This window comes from Rhamphochromis sp. 'chilingali', assembly GCF_963969265.1.
Source record: "Rhamphochromis sp. 'chilingali' genome assembly, chromosome: 11".
NCBI classification, from domain to species: Eukaryota; Metazoa; Chordata; class Actinopteri; order Cichliformes; family Cichlidae; genus Rhamphochromis; species Rhamphochromis sp. 'chilingali'.
This window is the reverse complement of record NC_137938.1, coordinates 30,848,968-30,875,089: the sequence shown is the minus strand read 5'-3', so window position 1 is coordinate 30,875,089 and position 26,122 is coordinate 30,848,968. Positions and strand designations below refer to the sequence as shown.

Below are 26,122 nucleotides of genomic sequence, written 5' to 3'. Positions count from 1 at the left end.
ATAAGACACGCAGTATTTGAAAGAGAGGGTTTGGTTATAAATCTCAGATGGATGTTTTAGCCAGAATGGTTTCATAGATCCAGTGTTGCGGCTCCATGTCGTGAGAAAACCTGGTCTGGATCCACAACAAATCATCTCTTTTTCTCCTTATATGGACTGAGTGTAGAGGTTCACGGCACATGACTTCATCCATTTTCAACAGCAATAATGATAATGGTTAGCATGTGCTTTTCACTGTACAGCAGAGTGGAAGCAGAGACTGTAATGTACCCAAGGTCAGCTACTACTTAAATAATTTTACTAAAACCACAGCTTGCTCTACTTCTATTTCAAATAAAAACAGACACATTATCTCCTGCATTCTACTCTGTGCTTTACAAAGTACAAGTGCAGCAACTCTAATTAACTTCCAGCTCTGAGTTTTACTGACACTTTAGAGGTTTTATTAAGAGATAGAAGCAAAGAAAACCTAATAACTAAAATCTAATATAATAAACATTTAGTTGATTTCACTTGCGCCTGTGCAGGGCATTGGAAGATTCATTATTCACCATGCCACAGCCAGAAGCATATCCGCTTCCAGCAAGAAAATCCAAGCACCTCAGTTCTCTCTGAGGTGTTTTAACTTTTCTGTGACACTTTAACATCGGCGTGCAAGATGAGAAATGTCTCGCATCTCAAGGTGGCGTTGGCACGGCAATGCTGTCGCCAGGGCCGGGTGCTTGTGTTATGTAGCATCACGGTGGAAGGTGTTATGAGAGGCATCGCTGTGCTGGAGAATCATGCTGACAGGAACGCATGCATCGACAAGGCTGACAGAAGAGAGACGAGAGGGGCTGAATGTGTGTAAGGACGTGTTTTTATTTAGTGCGTGCATGTGTGTGTGTACAGAAAGGAATGCAAGGCATGAATAAACAATGTGAGGTGTGCGTTTGCTCTGAGGGGTGGGTATTGGTATATTTATGCAAGGAAACACCCGTGAACCTGTCAACATGCATGTGTGTGTGCGTGTGTGTGTGTGTATGTGGACTGAAGAGGTCAGCGTATCTGAGTCTAACACGTCCATCTGTGTTCCAGGTTGGAGACTTTGTGAGCTTTCCTCACTCTGATCCTCAGAGTATCGACACTCGGATGAAACCAAACATGCACATGCTGAGCAGCTTTCACACACAGCAGAGAGTCAGGTGGTTGCTCCGGTTCCCTTGATGTTTTCTCTCTACAGTCTATTTGTGCTTCACAAATGTCACTTTAGGCTAGGCTCAACTGTCCCTTAAATATACACATTTTAAAATTCAATTTGCTTTCAGGTTTTCCTTCGCAATAATTCGCAATAATACTCCATCAATAACAAAAACTGGAAATCGTGAAAATGCAAGTGCTAAAAGACCAAGACTGTTTTCAATATATTTCAATTCAAAGGATAAAAAGCACAGTCTTTGTAAAAGAAAATACCTGGTCTCAAATGTTTTGGTAATATTTTACAAAGAGTACTGAGATTTAACCCTTTAAAGAATGAACCATGAAAAAACTGTCATGAAATTGTAAATTTTTTTATAAAGAGTGATTATTGAACCTTCAGCCAAATCAAAAAAATATAATAAATAAATAAATAAATATATTAAAATGCATTATTTATTTACATTTTTATTATAGTTGCTATATCTGGCATTTTCTCCACACAATCTATTGCTTAATCGATTGCTTTTCTTCTATACTATATATAAACTTTTTAAAAAATTATATCAAACACTAAGTTCTAAGTTCATTTTAGGTTATGTTTCCCAGACTCTTACAACCTTTGGTAAATACACATTAATTTGCAGTCTTGCAGAGAGTTGTTTAAGGAGACGGACAACCTGTCATGTTTTTATGAATCTTATTTTAGCTAAGAAATATTAAAAAACCCTCCTGTTAAAAGAAGATTTACACTTTTATGATTTGTGCACAGATTAAACATACACGATAAATTCTATAACACAGCTTTAGGGATGTTTATCACTAGTGTGCAGCTAAGCTTAGCTGATACCACCTTTTTCCAGTCTTAATGCCAACCTAAATGGAAGCTTCATATCACATCTTAGAAAGCAATACAGAGATTATCATTAAGCAGCTTTTGGATGTAACTTTATATTTACATAGCATCACATAGAAATGTTATCCATCTTTTCATCTGACTCTGAAAGAAAGCGTTTTTTTTGTTTTTTGTTTTTGTTTTTTTTTCCCCACTGGTCAAACTCTGCCTCGTGGTAAGCTTGTAGCTAATAAAGTCTAAAGACGTTTAAAATAATTAAACAGTGCCTTTTAAAACTTTATGTTCTGCATAATTGAGAGCGCATCTCATGAAAAGCTTTTCAGTCTAGTCGTATTGTAGCCATCTATATGCATTTAGTTCTCCGTTTAAGAAAATGATGTCTGTCAAATAAATGGAATATTAAAGTCCTTTCAGTCCTTGGGCCTAATGAATTAAGCATGCAAGGTATGTGGTTATGCAGAGCCTGCCTTTCTTGTATTGTGTATTGTTCCGAGACTTTCCCTGACAAACTTGAAGTTCAAGTCAAGTCTTGTAGGATTGAAACATCACAAGTTCAAGTCTTTTCATGACTTTAATCAAGCCATAAACTCTGTTGGCATTTACAAATCTTGTGGTGAAGCTTGTAGTGAAGCATAACCCTTACAGTCAAACTCATCCAGGAAAAGAAGCAAACAGATGATTTCTCCACTGTCTGTGTGTAGCTCTGATGCTCCAGTGGCTTTACACCTACTCTTCTCATAACACCAGTGCCACTGATTCAACCCTGAAGTGATGCGTTTGCTGACCGTGTCACACTCATGCTCGGTGAGATCACACACCACATCCATGAGCCTAAAACTCTAAAAGTCTATTCACCTCACTCACCAACTCCAGCTCTTCCTCAGTCTGCACGGCCGGTGGAAGAGGGGAGAGTAAAAAACAAAGGGCTGTTAAGTTTCTATAAAATCTAACTGGTGTAGAGATATGAACATGTTATGGTTACTTTGAGAATAATTATAGAGATGCATATCATGGTAATAAGATACTGAAAAGTGAAGGAGAAAGACTGGATCCAGAAGTCAGCTGCGGATCTGTCTGTCTGCCTTGTTAGAGACTGTACACCATGTATGGATGGACATTGTTGCTTTATTGTGTTTACAGATTTCTGGCTGTAGTAATAGAAATTATGTAATAGTGAGAAAGTTAGAACCATATTTAGAGAAGGAGAGCAGACATTATTATATTTTAAATTACATAAATTATTTCACTTTCTGGCCATTAAAAGGCACAGTGGCCACAGCAAAAAAGGAATCTGTGAACATGTCACACATGTGAGAACCACGTGAAACATTTTTATTTTCATCTTCTAAGCCTCTCAGTTATTCCAGACTACTGCCGAGTCCATCACCTGCACAATCTTCTTGTAGACTATTTTCTTCAGCCTGATGAATGTGGACAGGTTGTTCGCATCGCTGGAATAATTAATAACCAGAGTTTTCATATAAAGTAACTCATCTTTATAGTTAGATTTAGAACAAAGGAATCTAAGGGTAAAGTGTTTTAAACACTTCTAATTCCTGCTGTCAGAACTCAGAAATGTTCAAAGTTGGGTTGTGTCAGTTGTCGTTTTTAAGTGACCCAAACAATTATTACTTCAGCTGCCAATGGCGAGTCCCCGCAAAGTTGTGCAGCAGCAGAAATAAAGATGAAATGGTTTGGCAGTTTCATTGCATGACTCAAACTGGAAGTGGCTAAAGAGAAGTAGCAGTCGTGGAAATATGTTTTCATGATATGACACATACTGCTGGAGGCAGACAGGAGGTCCTCCTGGACAGTGACTTGCACAAAGATCCTGACAAAAATCTCCCACTGTAGCATTTATGTCATTTTTGTAATACATTTAAAATCTAGATTCATCAAGTTGCTCATTCAACATTGTGGAGGTTTGGACTATCAATGCAAACTGAATAGGATAGAAAATATGAATGGTTCACCCACGAGGCAGGCCCCTATTGTATATATTATAGGCTTCATCAAAAGGCACCGTAACAAAAAGAAAGGAAAGATTACTGATACTCATCATTGAGAGACTGGCTGTATTACACTTGAGAGATTAAAACATCTGAAGCCTTCATCGCATAATTTTGACTAATTCTGAACTGAAGTACTGCTTCCACTCATGATCTCCTTACCAGCTGCATGAGGCTCTTGCCACTCTGTGAGGTGATGACCCTCAGGTCCGGCTTACGGCTGTTGACCATCTGAGGGCTGGGTGGAGGTGGAGACTTAGCCGGGACTACTTTCCCCAGGCTGTTGCCATTGGATACAGAGAGGAGGCCTGGGGAGGCCCTGGCACTGATGTAGCCATTAGCTGGAGAGAAACAAATAAAGAAAGTGAGGTTCAGTGCAGAGGAAGTGTAGAAGAAGGTTGTGTGTTTGTCTGTTTTGATGCTTTTTATGTTTCTACCTGTGAACTAGTGACTTTTTGTGCTTGTCTGCCTGGATGTGTATATTCAGCTCTGCATGCGTGTGTGAGAGAGCTCTCATTAGTGAGTTGATCGCTCTGTCGCACCACATGCTCATCATTGTTTCTGTACCTCAAACAGCTTTTTTCTTTGCAAGATGATTCTCTGCAGCTTCTTCACATCAAAACCATGTCATGATCTCTCCAGATCTATGTTATTTCTTTATTTCCATGTTCACACTCACTCTCTACACATTTCCTCTTTTACTTTTACGTGTCTTGGCACTTGGTTAAAACAAAAACATGCAAATCTTTCTGGACACCTGCCATCTGTGAAACACTGTGAAAAACCCCCACTTCCTTAGAAACTTAGCTTTCATTGCCACTGAATTATTGCTAAATTGGTCTCTATGACACAGTCAAAAATCTTCCATGCAGTTTAACGATTACACTGTACTTTCAATACTGTGACTGCATATAATGTACATGTGTAAAACCATTATATTGTATTTACACACATGTAAATTATTACTTGTAGCAATACATGATATTATAAACTGTTTTTTGAGAAAAACAAAATAAAAATGTTTCTTTTATATAAACTAAGGTCCATAAGGTTTTGGAAAATAACAGTTTTTGTCATTTTTCTTCTGTACACCACCACAGTGAATACTCTGAAAATCAGATGAAGGGACAAGGCAATGTATACAAATGCATTTAATGTCCTTACAATTCATGCAGTAGCTTTTTAAAAAACATCTTTTTTGCATCTCATTCACCAAAATTGGAAAAAATGATCATTACAAAAATATTTACAGACCTAACTATTAGGGGTGCAACGATATTCGTATCGATATTGAACCGTTCGATACAGTGCTTTCGGTTCGGTACGCATATGTATCGAACAATACAACATTTGTAATTTATTTTATCAATTTTCCTTCTGACGATGCTGTCTGTGTTGAGCGCTCAGTGAATCTGTGTTCGACTACTCCGCCTAGGCTGCACTGTTGAGCGCAGATCCACTGAGCGCTCAACACAGACAGCATAGTCAGAAGGAAGAGCGCAGGGCAAGCTAGCGAGACAGAAGTTAAGCTCTCCTTGCAACAGGCAAATTGAACCTCATTCAGATCTGGCGTTTGGAATTATTTTGGTTTTCATGTGACGTATGACCCTGAAGGTAAGCGAGTCATGGACTAAAGTAAAACAGTATGTTGAATGTGCCATGCAATGCTCAATTACATTGGTGTGAACTAGTGTGTTAGCGCAGTTAGCTCGTTAACGTGTTGGCCGTCTAGCCCCATGCACGGAGTGATCGGCGGTAGCTCGTTAACGGAGATTTGCCGTGTTGTGGCGTTAAGGTCATTTCAACGAGATTAACCTGAAAGCACTAGTGGGAACACAACGAATATGACTGCACATTTACGCCGACATCATCCTAGTGCAAAGACAAGTGGAAGCAGACAAAAAAAAGCAAGCATGCTACTAACTTTAGCCGAGTCATTTAGACAGCTGTTAGCACATGATTCTCCTTATGCTGCTGAGAATATAGCCCAGAAGAAGCGGATAGTATAGCTTTTATTTTGGAAAGAGACATTTCTCTGTAATAAACTCTCTTTTCCAAAGATGAGTGATTCCTCAATCAGATACAGGGCTCGCAATATCGCTAGCCCGACGTCCCGGAGCTAGCGATTTTTTCAGTCGGGCTACCAAAATCTCTCTCTTCCCTGCCCGTCGGGCTATTGTAGGAAAAATATATGTCAATGCTTTTGCATTCTTTCGGAAATGTAGCTGGGTAATTATGTCATTGGCATCGGTGAGCCACTGTCAATATGTGACATATTGAAGTCGCGTTTGAATTTGCGCTTGTTTTTTTGCTTTCACTTTGCAATCGTGCGAACTGTGTATAGAGAGCGACAGCACTGATCTGTGAGTGATGATAATTTGTGCACCAATTCCTCTGACATCGTCTTATTAATCGTTAGCTTACTATGCAAACATGACAAGTGAAATCTCCCGCAGCAAGCTTAAACATGTGAGAGGTTGATCGTGCAGAGAATCGCTGAGCTTATGTGAGTGAGTGTGTAAAAGCATTTCAGTTCTGCTGAGCCAAATAAGACAGGTCAGGGTGAAGAAGTGACAGCCAAAGAAAAGCTTACCACAAAACGGAGAAGTTATGACAAATCAGACTATGAGGCAAAAAGAAAGTGCAGCTTTATGGTTTCATGGACAAAAGAATTTCTGTGGCTGCAATATGATGAGCTAAATAACCAGGGCTGCACATAAGTGGTCCGCAGGTGCGCATTCGCTGTCAAAATAAAAAACACGCACAAGGGTTAGGGTTAAATTCAAAAACTGTACTTTTGAGTTAAAATATATATTTATAATTTTAATAAATGACAAATTAAAAAGGCATGAACATTTTTTTGTATCGAAAAAATATCGAACCGTGACACCAAAGTATCGAACCGAACCGAACCGAACCGTGAATTTTGTGTATCGTTGCACCCCTACTAACTATGTGTAAATTGATCTAAGGGACTTTATATATAATATTTAACTTCATCTCTTAAGGCTTTCCTTCCAAATCATTTATTAAAATGAACAGATGTCAATTTGCCAAAAAATGAAGAATTATCCAATACACAAGATGCTTAAAAGAGTGCATATTAAGAAATTAAACCTGTTCTGATCTCACATGGAAGTCTGGTAATGTTTGTTTTGTGTTTTAGTTAATGAGAAATGTATGAAAAGTCAAAGATAATTTTTTAAGGCCATCTAGTCCAGATGAGTAGCTCACTGATAAGTTTTTAATAATTTCAACAGTGGAGCTTTACAAGGTCTTAAATATGCACAATACATTTAATTACGTTTAAGGTTAAATGAACTGGTTTTAGTCTTTTCATGAGGCTTGTTGACAGTATTCAAAGATAAAATAACTTCTGGTTTGCAGTGTAAAAGTTCTCTCCCCCTTGTTCTTTTGATCTTTAACGTCGATCAGGGCATTCCAGTAACATGTCTGGCCACATTACAGCATGCTACACCTGTTGAACGCACCCTCCTTTGAAATGGCACAACTGCCACATTCCAAACCTGAACACTGCCACACAACAGTTACTCTAAGAAACAAAGCCTGATTCGTGACGTGCTTCTGTCACAGAAAAACACTGCACGATACAATGCTGCTTCCTCTCCCATATTTACGTTCTTTTCTATTAGTAGGTTGTGTAGTGTATTTAAGATGGGTGTCGTTGGGGTTTTTTGTCTACTGTGTTTACCTTTGTTGCCTATTCATGTTAAATCAAGTTTAAAAAATTAAAACGAACGATGGATTTGGTGGTGATGTGGAAGATGGAGGATATCTGCTTGTCATAACAACAAGGCTCCAGCAGACAGCAGCCTGTTCGAGGCTAAAAGACAAGTAGGCTCAAACAGAGACTCAGTCACAGAGTATATAAAAAGGGGGACAGCAGGGACTTTCCCAGCCCTAACACACACACACACACACACACACACACACACACACACACACAGTATTCCCCTTGGACAGACAAGGGATATGTGTGATAGCAGTTCTCCATGACGCTGCCTCCAGACACAGTGGCATGTGACTCTGCTTCATCTCAGTCTCACACACACACCTCCCATAAACGAAACCTCACAACAACAACTAGAAGCGAACACTACCTCTGTTATCAGCTCAGCGGGAGGGAGACCGGGCAGAGAGGGAGGAAAGAGGAAAAGCACAATAGGAGCAAAGGAAGGAGTAATAGAGGGATAAATGGTGGAAAAGGGAAGGAGGCTTGAGAAGTTAAGGCAAAGCTTCTTAATGTGAAGCACCTTTAGACATCATGTGAGACAAAGAGACAAAGAGCTTTATAAAAAAACAAAAACAAAAGAAAGATATGAAGATGAAAAGTAGACCCTGACAAATAGATTTTAAAAAGAGTAAAATATGATTAAATATAACCTAAATAGGATTAGATGAACATTATGAAAGAAAATAAAGTTACAATACAGCTATAGTGCAGTACATGATAAGACCAAATTTACCCAAATTAAATTTAATCAGAGGCAGAGGCAAATAGAAAAATCCTCAGACTTGATTGAGCTGCCGTAGACTTGAACTTATCTGAGACTTTGTTGAAAATATATGAAGGAAAAAAACCCTGAATGCTGAGTCTTCATGTTTAGTTTTGACTCTGGGGATATTAAGCAGACCTGTTCTTGTCCTAGAAGATTTGACAGGTCTGGATAGTTCCTGACAGAGCAGTATCAGATTTGTTCTTTGGCCCTAAAACATGATATAGACAAAGAAAGAAAGCTGGAAACAAAAAGAGATAAAGCAGAGCTTAAATAATTGCACTGTATAGTATTACCATATAGTTTATGTTATTTCCTCCAAGTAGGAAAACAAAACAAATCTTCAATAACCCCTCAAAGAAAAGAAAATGATCATTACAAGAAAAAAAAAAAACTATTAGCCTTTAAACTGAATTTCAAGTGTGAAGAAGGAAGGCAAGAAATGATAGAAAAAAGGAGAATTAAGAAATTACTCAGAACTGTGGGAGGGAAAAGAGAAAGGAGAGAAGGAGGAACCAGTATGGTCAGGAACAAAGGAGACAGGGAACAACCAAAGAGTAAGGTATATGGAAAAAATCATTAGGAGGGAAGGAGAGACAGGACAGAGAAGGTACTGGAAGGACATGTGAATGCTGGGAGGAAAAAAAGATGTTGCAGAATGCAGCAAGGTAGAAACAGATGGAATGAGACAAGCCAGGAAGATAACAGTAGAGGATGTCAGAAGAAGGTACTGTAAGTCAAAAGACAAGAATGAGATGAAGCAATACGAGATGATAAAAGAAGAAAAGGATGGTGGAAGAAGTAGGACGGGAAGCAAGGAAGTAGACAAACTATGACCACGACAAGAGGACAAAGGAAGCTAGCAAGGAAGAAAGAAAGTGGGCTTGAAAAGTCATTTGTAAAGAAAAGACAAAACAGGATAAGGATGGAGATACTGAAAGCAACAGGGACAGAAGAAGGGGGGAAGAAGGAGGAAAGAAAAGATGCCAGCAGGTAATGAGGTAATGAGACAAGAAGCAGAGGGCATAAAGTGACCACATATTAGATATGACTGAAACAGAAAGGGAATACAGGAGGAGTGGCAAGAAAGCTACTTAGGAAAAAGGAATGAAGCACATAGGGATGAAAGGGTATCTGGTTACAGAGGCGGGGGGGTGGAAATAAGTAGCAACAGAGGAGGAGAAGATAATAAGGGAGGAGTAGAGATGAACAGAAAGGCTAGGAAAGGAAAAAAAAGCATTTAGGAAATGAGGGACAGAAGGTAGAGAGGTAATGCGAAAGGAAAAAGAAGAGTTTGTTTTTCAGCATCATCTGACCAGTGAGAACACCTGTGTCCTGTTGACGCACAGTGAACCCTCATTACATCAGGTGACTCGGGGAAATTCTGCGATCCTCCGTGTGTTTCATGCTGCACAATGTGCACCGAGCACTTGTGCATGTCTCTGATGGAAATCTGTTGCTGTTCACATTGTGTTCATGGCTCTGTGTAAACAGAGAGGGTGGTGGCGTCGTGGCGATCCAGAGTCAGGAGTTACAAACAATGTGAATACGAGTGTGAGCCTCTGCTCGAGTTTGTGACGCGTTTTTCACTCGCCCTCAAGCCAACTCCAAATCCCCTTAGAGAAAATAAAGATGGAGTGCTGAGATGCTTGTGTAGCCCTGTATGTGCATGGATATCTGCTTACACTATACTAGACAAGTGTTGGTTTTAGCTGGAATTTGGAGATGCAGATTACTGACACATTTTTGTGTTTACTGAAGTCATTTTTACAAGACTCCAGACGCATTCTTGTTTGGACACTAAGGGATGAAAAATGGTAAATTGTGGAAAAATATGTAACAGCAAGGAATAAAACACAAAGACAGTATAAAACATGGTCCCCCATTTCCTTGGAACTCTGAATTCTGAAACATCAACATCAGCTTTTTGAATGCTGCCATGCTTTCTTTTTTCATTTTGTTTTTTTTATTTTGAACGACAGAATTTAACTATTCAATTCTTTTTTTTTTTAATTACTGGAAAAACAAAATTGAGAAAATAACTTGAAATTTCGAGTTAGGCATCTTAAAAATTTGTGTTAGCTCTGCCAATCAGGAATCTCAGTGAAGGAAGTAATTTCCTTGTTACACGGAAGCAAATGGTGCAGACACGCACAATCAAAATCCAGGTAACATGGAGATAAGCTTCCTTATTGGCAGCACTAACTCGAGATTTCAAGTTTTTAACTTAAAATTTTGAGATACCTTAGTGAAATTTTTCAATTTTCTTGGAATTTGGAGTTAGGCATTTCCAAATTTTGAGTTATTAATTCAAAATTTTCTACTATAGATATAAATATATATATTTTTAGTGGTGGAAACAAGCTTCCATATTTACCTTATGTGGATTAAATGAATTAGAGGAGCAGATTCTGATTAGGAAGCCTATGAAACAACATGGCCACACCATAACTCATTAATTCAAGTGGATGAGTTACAAAAAAACCACCCCAATCAGAGCTGTTATAAAGGGGGAAAACAATGCAGCATCTGCTATAGGCATGCTTTCAATTGTTGTAAAGTCTGGCAATTTAACACAGCAGTCTATAGCAGACTTCCTTTTGGAGTTAGCCGCAAGTGGTCAAAAGAGAAATGTCAGTTTTTGCCACGTCCTCTTGCCTTCACTTTTCAGCTTTGGAGGTTGGCCCTGACCTTCAAAATGTACTTTTAAAAAACTGAAATCTACAATACAAATAAATCTGACTTATTTTCTAACATAACCAGCAACACAAAACAACTTAGCTTTACACGTAACTGTGAAAATCAACCGAAGAAGTAAAGGATGTATAATCCCATATTTCTAGCTGTATCTAGTAACAAATAGAAATTTGTCTTGATCTGCTGAGGTCTGGAGCTTTCTGCCTTGCCCACAGAATGCATTTGAATCGAGGGCACAAATGAAAATGGAAAAATGAAAAAAAAGATAAAAACCTACAACTAAGGTAAGGCAAAAAACAAACATACACATTTTTAGAGGAAAAAACTGCCCTACTTACAAAGAAATGTGAATTTTGAATAACAGAAAAGAAATTCTTTTGTGTTTATCTCTGGTCTTTGTTTTAATTCCATGCTTGCTTGTTTTCTACCCTCTCAGTATCTCTTTTACATTCTAATATAATAACAAACAGAAACTAAATAATTTTTATGTTTTCCTAAAAAGAACTACAAGAAAAATGTTAGACTTAACAGAAGAGTTCAAACTTGCAGATTTGTTTTTGTTTTTTATTCCAAGCAGTTAAAAATAGCATACGCTTATTGAGTTGTGGACCCCGTGTTTTCGTGCCGAGTCGTGAAGTGACTGTATTTTAATACTTCGTGTGTTTATATTTATTGTTTACACTGAGCATCCAGAAGCTCACATGAATATAAGTCCTATTCTGAGCATGAGTCACAGAACCGCTCTGAGACATCTGTGGCTTTATTTGTGTACGTTGACTGTTCGAATGCACTTTTCCATATACTTTACATGTGTTCTTGTCAGTGTCCGGGTGAACATGTGTGACTACCGTCAGTGTGTGTGTGATGTCTCTTATTACGCGAGGCTGGGCGTGGGAATGTGTGGAATGCTGGGTGACGTCAATGGTGACATTCCCGTAGCACTGACTCCCTGGACAACAGCTGAGAATGACAGATTCAAGAGGAGGGGAGGGGAAGAGGAAAAAAAAAAAAGAGGGGAAGAAGGGAGGAGAGAAGAAGAGAATGGAGAAGAAGAGATAAAAGGAGTAAAGCAGAGAAAAGAAGAAGATGGGAGAAAAATCTGAAGAAGTGAGGAACTTGAAAAGAGTGGGTTGTACAAAAAAGTAAGAAAGTAAGCAAAAAATAAGACTCCTAGGTATAGAAAGAAGACAGAAAAACTGGGATGAGGAGAGCAGCCATAAAGTGAAAGAGGAAACAAAAGATCTGGAAGAAGGGAGGGAAAAAAATAGGTAACACTGTCAGGATGGTAATGGGAGACACAAAAGATGAATAAAAAGAAGAAGAAGGAGCAGGCAGAGAGTGATTAATGAGATGAAGGAGTGAGATGGGAGGACGGAGTGGAGCAGCCATCCGGGTGGATCAGGTAACCTTAGATGAGTTCTGGTACAACGAGGTTTCATATTTCGACACACGAAGGAGTCGTGATGTGTTTACAGAAGTCCTCGTGGTCACATTCATCCAAATCGAAACACAGATATCCACCTACCTTCTGAGGGTCAACTCAGCACAGCCATTGACAACTAAACAAAGGCTTATTCTTACAAGAAAAATACAATGTGTGAAGAGTTTAATAAAGTTAACAATGACTCATTTCTGAAATACTGTTAAAAACAGCTCTTTGATCTTCAATAACAAGTCCAATTTACAGCATTATTAGTCAGGACATGACTTTAAATGCTTATTTATTGAATGATGACTTGCTTTTAGCAACACTTGGTAAAAAAAGAAAAGTCTCCACACTTTCATTAATAGCTTTGAAAAACTAATATCAATATTGAGCCTTGGCTTTCGAGTATTCCTCTCATACAGTGCAGGGAAGTTAATATAAATGCATTGATTCATTTTGGCCCACCTTACCCTGAGACAATGCGTTTATCAAGTGAATATAGACAGGAAAAAAGCTCCACACCTTTCCACCATATCTATTACTATGGGTTTGCTGGCAGTATCTTTCCCAGCTAATGGGATTTAAGGGGAGAGCTCTGGCTAGTGTCAAAGTCACCTCTGAGGAGAGTCCTTTGCCAAGACAGGGGACAGTTGGATCGGGGGGTGGGGAGGTGCTGAAGGTGGTGGTGAGCGGGGTGGGGCGGTAGATTATTCTAGAGAGAAGATGAGGGGGAACAGCTGAGAGAGACAGCATGAAAAGGGGGGGAGGGAAGCAGTGCAGCTAGAGGGTTGAATTGCGGGTGAGGGGTGGTGGGTAAGCACGGGAAGTGGTTTAAGTGAGGGGAGTTAAACAGGCTGCTCTTTTCAGCGCCAGATGACGTTGGAAAGGTGCGGGGTGGACGCCATTAATCCTATTTTTCAGATTTCCAGAACAAGATTTGACTGGTTGTTCATTTTTTTTAAGCTTGCCTCATTACAGACCATTGAATCACTCCTACGATTTGTTCAGTGATTAAAACAGATCTGGTCTTGTGATCACTGGAGTCTGTTTCCCTTGGTTGGAGAAACAATCAATCAATCAAAGCTTTGTAGGTCAGGATTAATATACAGTACAAATGCTGAGCAGACGTCCGATTCCACTTTTATATTAAGAAGACGACAAGAAATGATCCTAAATGATAAGAGTCTTAGTTTTGCATGGATGGAAAGAGCTTCATTGACAACGACTGTTAAACTGGCTAGTGCTTAAGTTATTACACTCTAGCTCCCAGCTAATCACGTTCTGACACTTTGCTTGTGTCCGTATGTGACAAATACTATTTTAAAACAGTGGCTATACTTTTATTGTTGATTTCTAATATTAGAAAGAACAAAAACAAAGAGAAGTGATGCATGGCACAATCATTGTTTTAATTTTTTTTAAATTTGATAAACTTTAGCTTTGTTTTGGTTTGATTTGCTTCATTTCCTTGGTTACCGTCTCACGCCAGTGACAAGATCAACAAAGCATTTTTGCCAGATGCCGAGGGACTCCTACTGAACTTCACTGGACTAACCCGCACAATTTAAAGTGGCATGCAGTTTGGCATATGAAGTCTGTGGGTGTAAGTGCGTCACAAAAGAAACAGTGACTGATGATGTCTACGTTAGATACTAAACAGGAAACGGAGCTGACAGAGAGAGCTGGTCAGTATATGTTGTTGTTCATTTCTTTCACTGTGATCCTCTGATGCACTGAAGGGTCAATAACAAAACAGAAGATGCCCGTATACACGCAGCCTCTGTCCACCAATCAGGATGCAGCATTAAGTGGCCATAATTGGTGTCGCTTAGCATTGCCAATCAATATCCAAGTGGCAGTTTCGCCCATTTTCAATGACACTTGTGTTATGTTTAGAGGGACATAAATCTCTAAACTCTCTTCTCAATGTACCACAGTACTCACGATGATGAAACCAAAATTAGTGAGACTGACTATTGATCGTTTGGGTCAAAATAAAGTAGAAATAAGACCCTTATCACCCTCACCAGGTGACATCAGCACAATGTCAGGCTGAATAAATGAAGTGAAACAACACGGCACTTTAGTGCGATTAGCATAGCTCACACCACCTTTTAAAAAGGACAGTTTACCCACAGCAAAATAATATCGACAAGAAAAAGCATCACATTCAGTACATAAAAAATAGTGGAAAAATTTAATTCAATTAAAAACTCATTAACAGTATCATAATTTGAGTATTTTAACATGCTATCGGGTGTTTTACATTTCTTTTTTTTTTTTAAATATCAAAGCTGCCAATTAAAAGTGAATGACTGTCATAATAATAATAATAACAATGACAACATATTCAGTAGTGGATTCAATCTTTTATATTCAATACCTTGAGTTGCACCACAATTTAAGCTGCCATAGAAATCATGAATCTGAGTAAACCTGAACTTACAGTTTGCTTCAAATACATTTATCAGTACTCTGCTCAATTTTCATAATTCATTAAACTGGCACTAAAAATGAAATTTCGAACTCACTTTGAGATTCATGTGTCACATTAAAGCCGGTAGACCCCAGACTGGCTTTCTAATATTGCCGAAGATTTGAATTTAAAAAACAGCTGAGAAGCTTCACAGAAGTTATTCTGTAACATCAACAGTTTCTTTTCCTCTTTTTAAAGTCTCTGCTTGCCTTTCTCCCTCACAACCTGAAACCCATTCTGTTCTTTGGACTGTTGACAAGCAGCTTGTACTGTGACCCTCAGCTGTCGCCAGTCAACAGGTGTTTCATGCTTGTGCTTGCATTTGTGAGTTCGTGTGTGTGCGTGTGTGTAGCTGTTTGAGTTGGCGTCCGAGTTGTGTGAGCCTGCTGCCACACAAAATATTCTGCATTGCTCTGTCTCTACGTCAGTTTCAGAAACCATGTCTCTTTAAAGAGTCCAGCCAAAATACAGAAAGCAAAGAGGTGTGTGTGTGTGCGCGTGTGTGTGTGTGTGTGTGCGTGCGTGCGTGCGCGCATCTTTGTACCAAAACTGGGAAGAAAGGTAAAAAGATAAAAGAAAACATTTACTTACGGACTGGACTCGGGCACGCTCCATTAGAGTTCCCCAAGTCTCCCCCTAACAGAGCACCTGGGATAATAGGAAAACACACCACGGTCACATAAATAACGCTAAATATTACCTCACATCAAACAGTTAATCTGAGTAGCACTAATCTAAAATGATGCATGAAAAATGAAATCATTAAATCAAGTATCATTAAAAAGTCCTACTGCAATCGATGCTCATTTCACTCACTGAAGGACCATAATTGGTTTCAATTCTGCATTTCCAGTTAATGTTTAAGTGTTAGTTTCATTACTTCTCAATGGCACTTATGTGATATTTTGAAGGGAAAAACTCTGAAAGACTAAATGCTCACCTAAAGCTAATTAAAAGTACAATATTATTTAAAAATGAAAGCTCTTCATTGGGAGGAAGACAGTCCATGTTTACAGTGTATTTAACTGCCAGTCAAACTCTCTTGTTACATATTTAAGATCATCAGAATAAACAAAATGTTATATCCAAAGGTATTTCCTCATTCTCCTCATAGGATTACTATGAGGCTACTGGAGTGCTTAGAGACATTATTCTAATGTTAATTTACTATAAATGTGTGAATGTTGAAGCAATTCTACTTTAATCATAAGTAGATGAGTTCTCCTTCTCACGGTTATTGATCGGCACAAACCCACAGTGATATTAACAAAAATCCTGACTTTGGAAAATAAACATCAAACACATTTTACCCTTGCAGTGTAGGTTTGAGAGATTTATCTTCAGAGATTCACAAGCCGGTCTTTAAAATGCTCTGTGTCCGATAACACCAATGTGCGAACATCACAGCATCATATGTGCTGCCTCCTGCACGCTCTATCCAAGCAGCTCTCCCGCCTAAATCACACAGAGTATTTCCAGTAGCGCGAAGGTGTCTGAAGCCGACCATTTCCTGCTGTCTGTCACATGTGAGCAAGGACAACTGTGGAAAATACTTTGCTCTGATTCTCCTGAAATGTGCATGTGTGACAACTGATTTTTTATTTTGTTTTGTTTTAGCTTAGCCCCACCAACAGCGCATCGCATCAAAGTGAATATCATTAAAGAAGCTGTGTTGCTGCTAAATGTTTAAAAAAGCAGGTTTGTAATAACACAAACTTGTGAGAGAGTTTTTCAGTATTTTTCCCAAATAACCAAAAGCATAAAACGCATAAAATAGTAATTTCACTGTTGTCATAAAATTAAATCTCATGTGCTTTGTCTCTAAGCACAGGAAACCGAGACATTTTTATACACTGCAACAGCTACATACATTTATCTTCATTCTAGCAAACATTATGCTTGCTTTTTCCTCACATCGCAGGCAGCATTTTTTCTGCACTGACACTTATTTTCCCTCGGTTGGTGCAATTTCAGTTCTTTGGCTCCAATGCGCTTTAGAAATTTGGGGTCATTAGGGGTGACTGAAAAAAATCTGGCTGGACAGACACATGGAAAAACACCAATAAGCAAAGACAATGAACCCAATGCAACTCTGATAATGTGGGATGCATAAAAGGGTACAGCGATGTATTTGCACTGCTGAGGTTATGAGGAGTAAGGGGAGGGGAGGAAAGGGGCGTCCATTACTGCTACGTGAAACCCACTTGCCTCAGAGAACGGCATGTTATGAAAGATGCTGTAATGCATTTGTTGCGAGTTACATCACCTAATTCTGACTTGCAATGAGATTACGCTGGTCGGAACAAAGCTTGATAAGTAACCTTGTCTGAGTCGCAAAAATGGGGCACAAATCCTTTTAGTCAGAGGTTGAAGGATTGGTTTGCCACACAGAGGCAGCGGGCGCACGGTGTACCAGCCAACCAGTCATAGAAATGATGGATGTCTGTCATTATAGGTAGTGTGCACTTATTTCAACAAGCAGAGGAGTTATTTAGACTGATGGAGCATGCAGGCTGCACAACACATCACTGGTCATTTTGCTGCTTGTCGACTCAGAAGATTCTCTATTAAAACGCTGCTGTTACATAAACCGTGCTTCTGCATAGACCGAGGGCACTTTATGAAATGGTCTTTAAGTAACTACATCACTATGACAACCATGAGTTTAAAAGTGGTTCAAATCATTTCAGTTACAAGAGAAATTTAGAAACCAGTACAATAACATGTTTGTCCACAGACTGACTGCTTGGGATGCAAAAAAAAAAAAAAGGAAAAAGAAAAAGGAAAAAAAATACAATTATTAAATGTCAAAACGAAACATTTGAAAACCGATAAAAATCAACTGTACGGAAAGTAGGCCAAACATCGACGGAGAACCACCAGCCACAGGTTTACACGGGGATTTGAGCCTCATATGCATAACACAGAGTGTTGACAGATGCTGCTAATTAACATTCAATGTGGCGTGACCCATATTTACAACAGTTTGCAGGTCATGTAGTTACTGAAAGTCCTTTTTCAAAATCCTTGAGACTAAGTGATTGTTTAATGGAATCAGCAATGTCTGAAAGACCTCTTTGTTCAATAATGTTTCCCTTCAAAATAAATAAAAACCGCTAAACTGTATTTCAAATGTTCAAAAAGACATAATTCAAGGCAAACTATTTTTGTCATCATGCAACGACACTAAGAACATTTTCCACTGACATGGCGTTGGTGCCAGTGTACGACTGGTTTCTCGCACTGTCAAGACTAAATAGCCCACAGAAGCACCGCACCACAAATCCGGCGCGCCCCATCATCAACATCGGCAGAGAAGGGAAATCATCAACGTCTGGCAGATTCAGCCTACAGAATCTGTATGCCATATTTTACACCCATGGAAATCACCTCAAATTCTTCGAGTAACAATGTATAATGACCGGTTATCAAACCTGACAAAATGTGGGCTGATTTCCAAAGACAGCAATGCAAAACTGGTTGTGAAACTGCACTGGCACCACACCGATAAGAAGAAGATGTATAATGACACCGTGGTTGCACGGAGTCTTTCTAAGAGGTTCAATCTGACTTGGACTCTATGACACAGGGGCAGCTGCAGTGGTCAAAAGGTTTTCCAGTTACTGTTACTTTTGTTGCATTTTTCCCCTCAAAAAACAGTTTTTTTATTTTTGTCTGTCATTAAATATGATAATCTCTTTGTGTGAGCTTTCACAGTAAACATGACTACACTTGTCAGGTTTTACAGAACTCTAAGGTTACACAAGGTTACGACTGAACTGCATTAAAAGCTGGAACACTGAATGTCAAATGGTTATCGGCCATTTTACTGAACAAAGAATTGCAGAATTTTAAGAATGATGTATTTCTGGCATTATTTAGATTAGGGGTACAAGTATGCACACATTTGAGAAACAGTGGCAAGCTGCAGCCACTAAAAGAAGAGGTTTTTAGTGGGTGCAGCCGAAAACAACAAAATATGAGATTTTAAAAGTTTTTTTTTTTAAATGTAAAAAATAAATAAATATATATATATATATATATATATATATATATATATATATATAAAATCATATTATAAAGACTTAATGTAGCCAGAAATTTCTAGTCTGTTCATTTTCTTTTTAAATATTGTCTCCATGTTTTCTCCAATACTTGTCAATCAAGCAGTGTGGGTGGCAGTCTAATGGCTTTTTTTCTTTAGTCATCTTTTGAAGAAGTTTTGAGATTTTGTCAGTTTGTCTTCTTTGTTCTTCAGTCTATCTCAAAACTGTCGATGTTTTCAAAAAAAGTAAAATTCATCAGTTGCCTAGCATCAGAGGATCCTTCACTGACAAAACCCAATCAATGTTTAGAACTGCAAATTGAAAACCTACACTGTTGATCGATCAATCAGCTGCTGGTATTAAAATTGGAAGTTTATGTATGAGAAGATGTTTCAGATGATTATTATAAGTTCACATTATCAATCCACACAGAAAACAGAGCATTTTATTTTGTTCATGCTGTTTCTTACCTGCACTGGCTGGCCGCTGTGGTAACCCTGGCGACACGGTGTTTCTCTGCAGAGCGGGTTGCTGTGGGGAAAGGAGCCGGGGATCTGTGAGGGTGGAGGTGACAAAGGAGGTGGTGGTGACCAGGGCGCCGGAAGGGTTGTTACTGAACTGAAGGGCCGCCGCTGCCGCTGCGTTCTGGTTGGATACTGGCACGGTGACTGGCATGGAGAAGGTGGGCTGTGGGACTGTAGACTGGTGGAATGACAGGAAGAGGGCAAAGATTAGAGTGTGGCCATGTTTATCCACCCTCACATATAATTATATATTATAAAAAAAATAATGAACAGGTGATCAGTTAGTGATCAGCAGCAGTGCAAACAAGCCTGCAGGTCACACACGCACACACACGCACACACACGCACACGCACGCACACACACGCACACAGCTGCAGCAATAAAACCGATCACAATGAGAAGAGTCTTCCCAAAACGAAACTTTAAAAAGTTACACAACAAAGGAGAGTCCTACTTTAAAGCAACAACATAAAAAGAAACGCAAGTGGAACATCTTCTGTTTTGCACGCTAATTATTGTTTCAAGAATTTGTAGCTATTCTTTCAAGCTTATTTCACCTTGATAAATATATTTTTCATTTAAAGGGCAATTTGTTGTGAAATAATACAGTAGTGAATTATTTCAGTAGTTCAGAATTACTTGAAAAGTAGAATTTTTTTTTTTACCCCAAACACTTTATCTGATTTGAATTTGGCTCCTCTTCAAGACTGTCTCCTTTTGCTCTGCTGGGCAGCTTTCAGTGCTGTTGCAAAATTTGATTTTAATTAAAGAAAAATGTTTGTATTGTAAATTTTATTGTACATCCAATATACATACGAAGAAGGAACTTTTAATCCTTGCATAATGACTGATGTCTCCACTTTTTAAAGTTAAAAAACAGTTAATAATTAAATAAATAAATACAGAGGGGGGGAAAAAAATCACTCTTCCCAAAACTAGAGCTTTGTATTCCAAAACAGGTCAGTGCACAAGAATAAAAATAGTATACAAAAAAAATTGCAAAAAACTGATTAGCATTGGGAATATTTGTTTCCTACACTGATAGATATTTTCACCTGTTTAAAGAAAATCAGATTCAAAAAGCTCAAATGCTGACACAAAAATAACTTCTTAAGTAGATCTTTGTTTTTCAAAGAAATCATTTATCATCATTAGCCTTAATGGCTAAAGTAATGAACAATAAACAGGAGTCCATGAATTCTGAATATCATATCATATGTTTCAGATCTAAAACTTTGCAGTTAGTAATAACTTTTAAATCATACCCGTAAGATATTAAAAATGATCCTCAATAACTGAAATCTACCTACACTGCATTGGTATTCTGTCACGGTGAAGATTTTTTGATTCTTTGCTTGTTTGTCAAGCTTCACTCTTGAGGCAGGAAATCAATTCAAAAGTATCAGACATGTCTGATGTTTGCTGTTTCTACTGTGCTTTAAAAGAACACAATTTTGTTTTGGAAATAAAACTCTTCAAAACAACCAAAAACACACACATCAAATCTCAAACACACGCAGACGCACCCAAACGCAGACACACGCACACTCACTCACTCAGTTGTCATGCAAGGTGACTTGGTGAAAAGGCCAAAAAGCTGTCTCGCCTTTCACTTTTCATGCCAGGTTAAAACTTGTCGCAGCAGCAGCAGGTTATTGCATCGGGTTATTGGTGACATTTCATAGCGTGCTTGTCACATTCCAGCAGCATCCCACCACCCCCACTGACATGTGCTCATCACTGGGGATTTAAGGAAATATTCAGCAGGAGCTTGCCTACCAAAATGGGCTTTACAATATTACTCTTGTTCTCAAAAATCCTGAAGACAGTCCACCTTTCTGTTCAAAAACGTATCAACTGCACTTTTTTTTTTTTAAAGAAATGATCAGTCTCGTCACCTGAGTTGATGAAGTGTATGACCAGACGTCCCCGAGTGCAAAAAAAGAGAGAGAAAAAAGGAAAATCAGGGGCAAGGACCTCGGGTTGTCCAGCAGTCCGACCCATTTCACCCTGTTCCAACTCAATCTGAAATAAGGACTTCTATATATAGAATATGGGCCACCGCTGCACTGTACTGTACTCAAACTGCCTGGGACCCAGTTTAATATCAAGGAGGACGAGGGCACCTTCCTGCCCTTGATCTCTACCTCTTTTCCCTCTGCACTGCATTGGAGATCACACGAAAATAAGGGAGTTATGGGACTGAAACCAAACCAAGTGCTAGTTTATTCAGTCAAATCTCAAAAATTGTTACTTGATCATAGGTTTTCCTCAAACAACTAAACAACTTTTTCCCAACTAATAAAGTGGTCTTTTTATATAAACCTCAACAACAAAAATAATCATCTTTATTCATTATTTTATAATTAGGGTTTTTTTTCGTCACACAAAGTCTAAACAGAGTAAAAACTGGCCCTTTTTTCATAAAACAAACAACAAATTATAGTTCCACAAAAAACCTTTCAATTTATTCGCTATGTTAGCCTTGAAAAATGACTAATCTTTATTAAATCTTCCAAATACATGAAATGTAAAATTCACTCTTCAGCCTACAAAGAGGAAGTTTGCAAAGCAGGCTGTACAGAGAGAGCTGTAAGTGGCTAACAGGGAGAGTGAAGAGAACGGCTAACAGCATTGCACCACTGCACACAGGCCAAGCAGAAGGTAAAGGAAGGGCATGGATAAATGGGAAAGGGTAGACAGAGGTGGGGTTAATCCAAAGTGGGCCAGAGGTGTATGAACGCAGAGCATAAGGATCCAGAAAGAGTTTATCCCTACAGTGGTTGGGAATGTTTTTTTTTCTTTTCAGTAATAGATTTCATTATATATTTTTTCTTACTGGGAGAACAACTACAAACAGAGGACAGAGCTGGAGTCTTTGCTGACGGCCATTTTTACCGAATACAAAGCAATCAAACTGTCACCTTTACCTGAGCCTGAAACGCTCTACTTTCCCATTAATCAAGTCTAAAACTTACTAAGCTACAGTTAAACTACGGTTAGAGAGAGAGAGAAAGATGGACTGCAGTCTGTATTTACAGATTTAAAGTTGGAATAATGGAACTGTGGTTTTAAATAAATTGACAATAAGTAATAGCATTCAGGACAGAAAATATCACTGAAGACAATGTGACCTTGATGGTATATTTGTGGTGATTTGGAATTATGAAAAATAGGATTTGAAAAAATCTAATTAGACGTTAGAAGCAGAGTCAATTTTTAATAATAATATAATAATTATAAATATCGTTTAAGCCACTTTAAACTGACCTATGAATCATTCAAACACAAGGTTAAGCCAAGGTATGAACCAGTGTTGTATCAATCAACCATCTATCAGCAGTCTTTTGCAAAAACATAATTTGTTCCCAAATTTAACAGTTGAACTACAGAAGATTCTCAAAAGTAATATATTTGGCAGGCATAAAACAGCATTTTTTCACAAACAAGGTGATTCACCAAAAATTTTGAATGTAGGGAAAAAAGGATAAAAGAGGGATAAAAAGCTGAGGTATAGCAAATAAGACAAGGACTGGACTGAAAAATCAGTGGCCACAGCTTTTATGAATCAAAACTTAAAATCTTTGCTTCAAATGTATGTTAGTTACATGTACGGCCATCTGTAAAACATGGTGGACACTATATCATGGTTTGGGGCTGGATTTAATTTCAACTAAAGAAAGACAAAAAAATATGACCCACCATGCAATACAATCTAGAAAGCATCTGATTGGTAAAATCACTATTTTTCAGTAGAATATATCTACAGTAAGCGTCTAGCTGAATAGAACAATGTACACTAGAACACTATAAGTCAAGGATTGGCCTCCAAACACCTAAACACTGCTGAAGCAGTGTGGGATCATCTTAACAGAAATCAAAAGGCAGAAAACATTCAAAGAAGAGCTTTGAATGTCCTTCAAGAAACCTGGAGAACTATTCCTGACGACTACTTAAAGAAGTTCTAAGAAAGCTTGCGTAAGAGAGTTTAGTAGTTATACCAGATATTGCCTTCCAAGCTTGTAATTGCATGTTTCTGTACCAACTTCCTATTATCCTGACTGAATATGAAAAATGAGAAATGACTCAAGAGTACCATGCATACCTTAAAAAACAATCCTCTTCAGCTGTCTGTCTCTTTATTGGTACTTTGTAATACATTTAGCCATCGACTGTTTGCTGCTCGCCACCATTCCACAAGACCTTCATATCTGTATCAGCCTCTGGTTGCTAGGAGATTGGTGACATAACTCCAAAACCTCTTCATTTATTCTGTAAATATGAATTTTAAATTTGTCTTGACCCTGCTCTCCACTGTGCTACACTGAGAATTAATCCATGTCTTTGGCAAATTACAAGAGAATTTACATCTGCCCACTCTGACTCCATTTAACACTGCTGCTCCTAATTGCAGAGAGGAGGGTTAACTGGGTACTGCTCCTCATCCTGTGGATTTAGCACAGAGGATGGGAACCATAGAAAAAAATAACAAGAACCTGTTAGGTAAATAATTGACTAGGAGCTTTTCCAGAGGCTCATGTGAGGAAGCTTAAGGCCTCTTCTGTGTGAAGAGAACAAAAAGAGGGGAGAGAAGGCTAACCTATTTTCCCTCGGAGGAGCTCTCTCAACAAGGGTGTGTTTCCTGGATGCAAGGGTAAATCAGAATGAATTAAACTCATGGCCTAGTTTCCCTTTTCCTCCCTCTTGTCCTGAAAGCCTTTGAAAGTTTTCTCTTTTTTCCCCTTTTTCAACTGTAGGATTGTCGCATCGTATTTGTAAGAGGCTGCAGATCTGAACACAGATGCAACATTGGAAAAGTGTTTGACGGACCTTTAGATGTCCCAGCAGTTGACCAGTAAATTAGCTTTAGTTGTTTAGTTCTATGCCCCCCTCACTCTAATTTCTTTCTGACGTCACCAATATTTGATCCTAAATAAATAAAAAGAGGCTGAATGACTCGCAGCTCACCTTCTCCAAAACATCTGATTCTCACTGAAAATTGTTTTATTTGCAGCTCTTAACAGAAACTATTAATAGGGATGCTGAGAGTCCTCATGCTTTCATGGCATGAAATTCAAAGCTAAACTAATCTCAAAACTAAATTAGATGTGATTAAGTGTGCAGCAGTTTCAATAACACCATGTTTCACTTGACATTCATACCAAGCTTATACAGGAGACAAAACATTCAGCTTCTTGCTGAAAGGCACCATGGAGGTGGTTGTTAAAAGGCAGAAATCTATTTCTTATTCAATTTCCTGGCCCAGAATCTCAGAGCCAGAAAAGGATCAAACCAGGGGCCCTCCGGTTAGGAGAAAAAAAACAAAAACCCAAAGCTCTTTTCTCTTGCCTACTACAGTGCCAGTTTAACAGGAAAAGATACGTTAGCTGGGGGCTCGTTTAGCCAAGTGTCCTGCCCGTTCTCCCTCACCACTCTCTTCCTACCTTGGGAGGTATTTGAGTACAAGTGGGATTAAGCTTGTATATCCCGGCCCCTATCTGTCATGCTGGGGATTATGATGCTGAGGGGAGGAGTGGCAGGTGGTGCTGCATGTTTCTGATTACTGGTTGACCGTGAAAGGTGTGCTGGAAAACCAGACAGGTAGGCAGGCTGACTGGGACACCGAGGGGCAGAGTGATGTCGGGGCAGCTTGTCGCTAGAGTCATTTGCTAGCAGCGTTACGCTAGCATACAAATGGCATGAGCCAAGAGCTGTAGCTCTCTAAGTGCAGTAGATTGAATCCGCTTCTTCTTCTTCTGTGGTTTTCTCTTTTGAGAAAGTCTTTTTAGAGCTATTTGTCTCACACAGCACAGAGAGGCTGATGGAGGCAGGGTGGATATCAGGAGGGGAGAGATTCACTGAGCTGATTAATCTGAGAGGCAGCTCATTTTCTCCATTATGCTCTGATGTATGTGAGATTTTAGTAAATTAATATTAACATTAGCACTTGATGTCATTTTGAAGAAAGCCTTTTCTTCCCTCCAAACCACCAGTGTGTTTTTTATACTAGTTTTGTCCATAAAACTGCTTTTAATTTAACAAATAGTGTGTTTCAAGCCTTTAAACTGAAAACCAGGCGAAGGCATAGTCTTTCCATCGCTCTAGCTGTAAACTAGATATGTAGCTGACAATGCATACATTATACATTGTTCATAATTATATTGCTTTTCACAGTCCTATTTTCATAAACATATGAACAATTACAATTACAGCATGATTATGAGACTAGTCATGCATACCACAAAACAAGCCTAATACAGTAAAGAACAACAATAAGAAAAAAGAAAAACGCCTCCACCCTCCATAAAGGTGTAACACCAAAGGTGTGACTGTAGTAAACAACTACTGCCTAACTATTCTGCAGAACCTCAAAGTGACTGTGTCCCATCCCAAG

The 26,122-nt window shown here is 38.7% G+C and overlaps 1 protein-coding gene across 17 annotated transcripts in view; it reads right to left on the bottom strand.

Moving 5' to 3' along the window:
- The window catches only part of mef2d (myocyte enhancer factor 2d), a 103,195-nt gene that overhangs the window by 11,684 nt on the left and 65,389 nt on the right, over window positions 1-26,122 (bottom strand). For 10 of the 17 annotated variants that reach the window (XM_080896949.1, XM_080896952.1, XM_080896951.1 and 7 more), the window contains 4 exons: window positions 19,674-19,905; window positions 15,749-15,805; window positions 4,204-4,382; window positions 2,888-2,917 (listed from right to left, as the gene is read on the bottom strand). In XM_080896949.1, the coding sequence (XP_080753075.1) occupies window positions 2,888-2,917; window positions 4,204-4,382; window positions 15,749-15,805; window positions 19,674-19,905 (498 nt within the window). The remainder of the gene's footprint in view (window positions 1-2,887; window positions 2,918-4,203; window positions 4,383-15,748; window positions 15,806-19,673; window positions 19,906-26,122) is intronic. The other 7 variants (XM_080896953.1, XM_080896943.1, XM_080896946.1 and 4 more) reach the window with 2 other exon arrangements.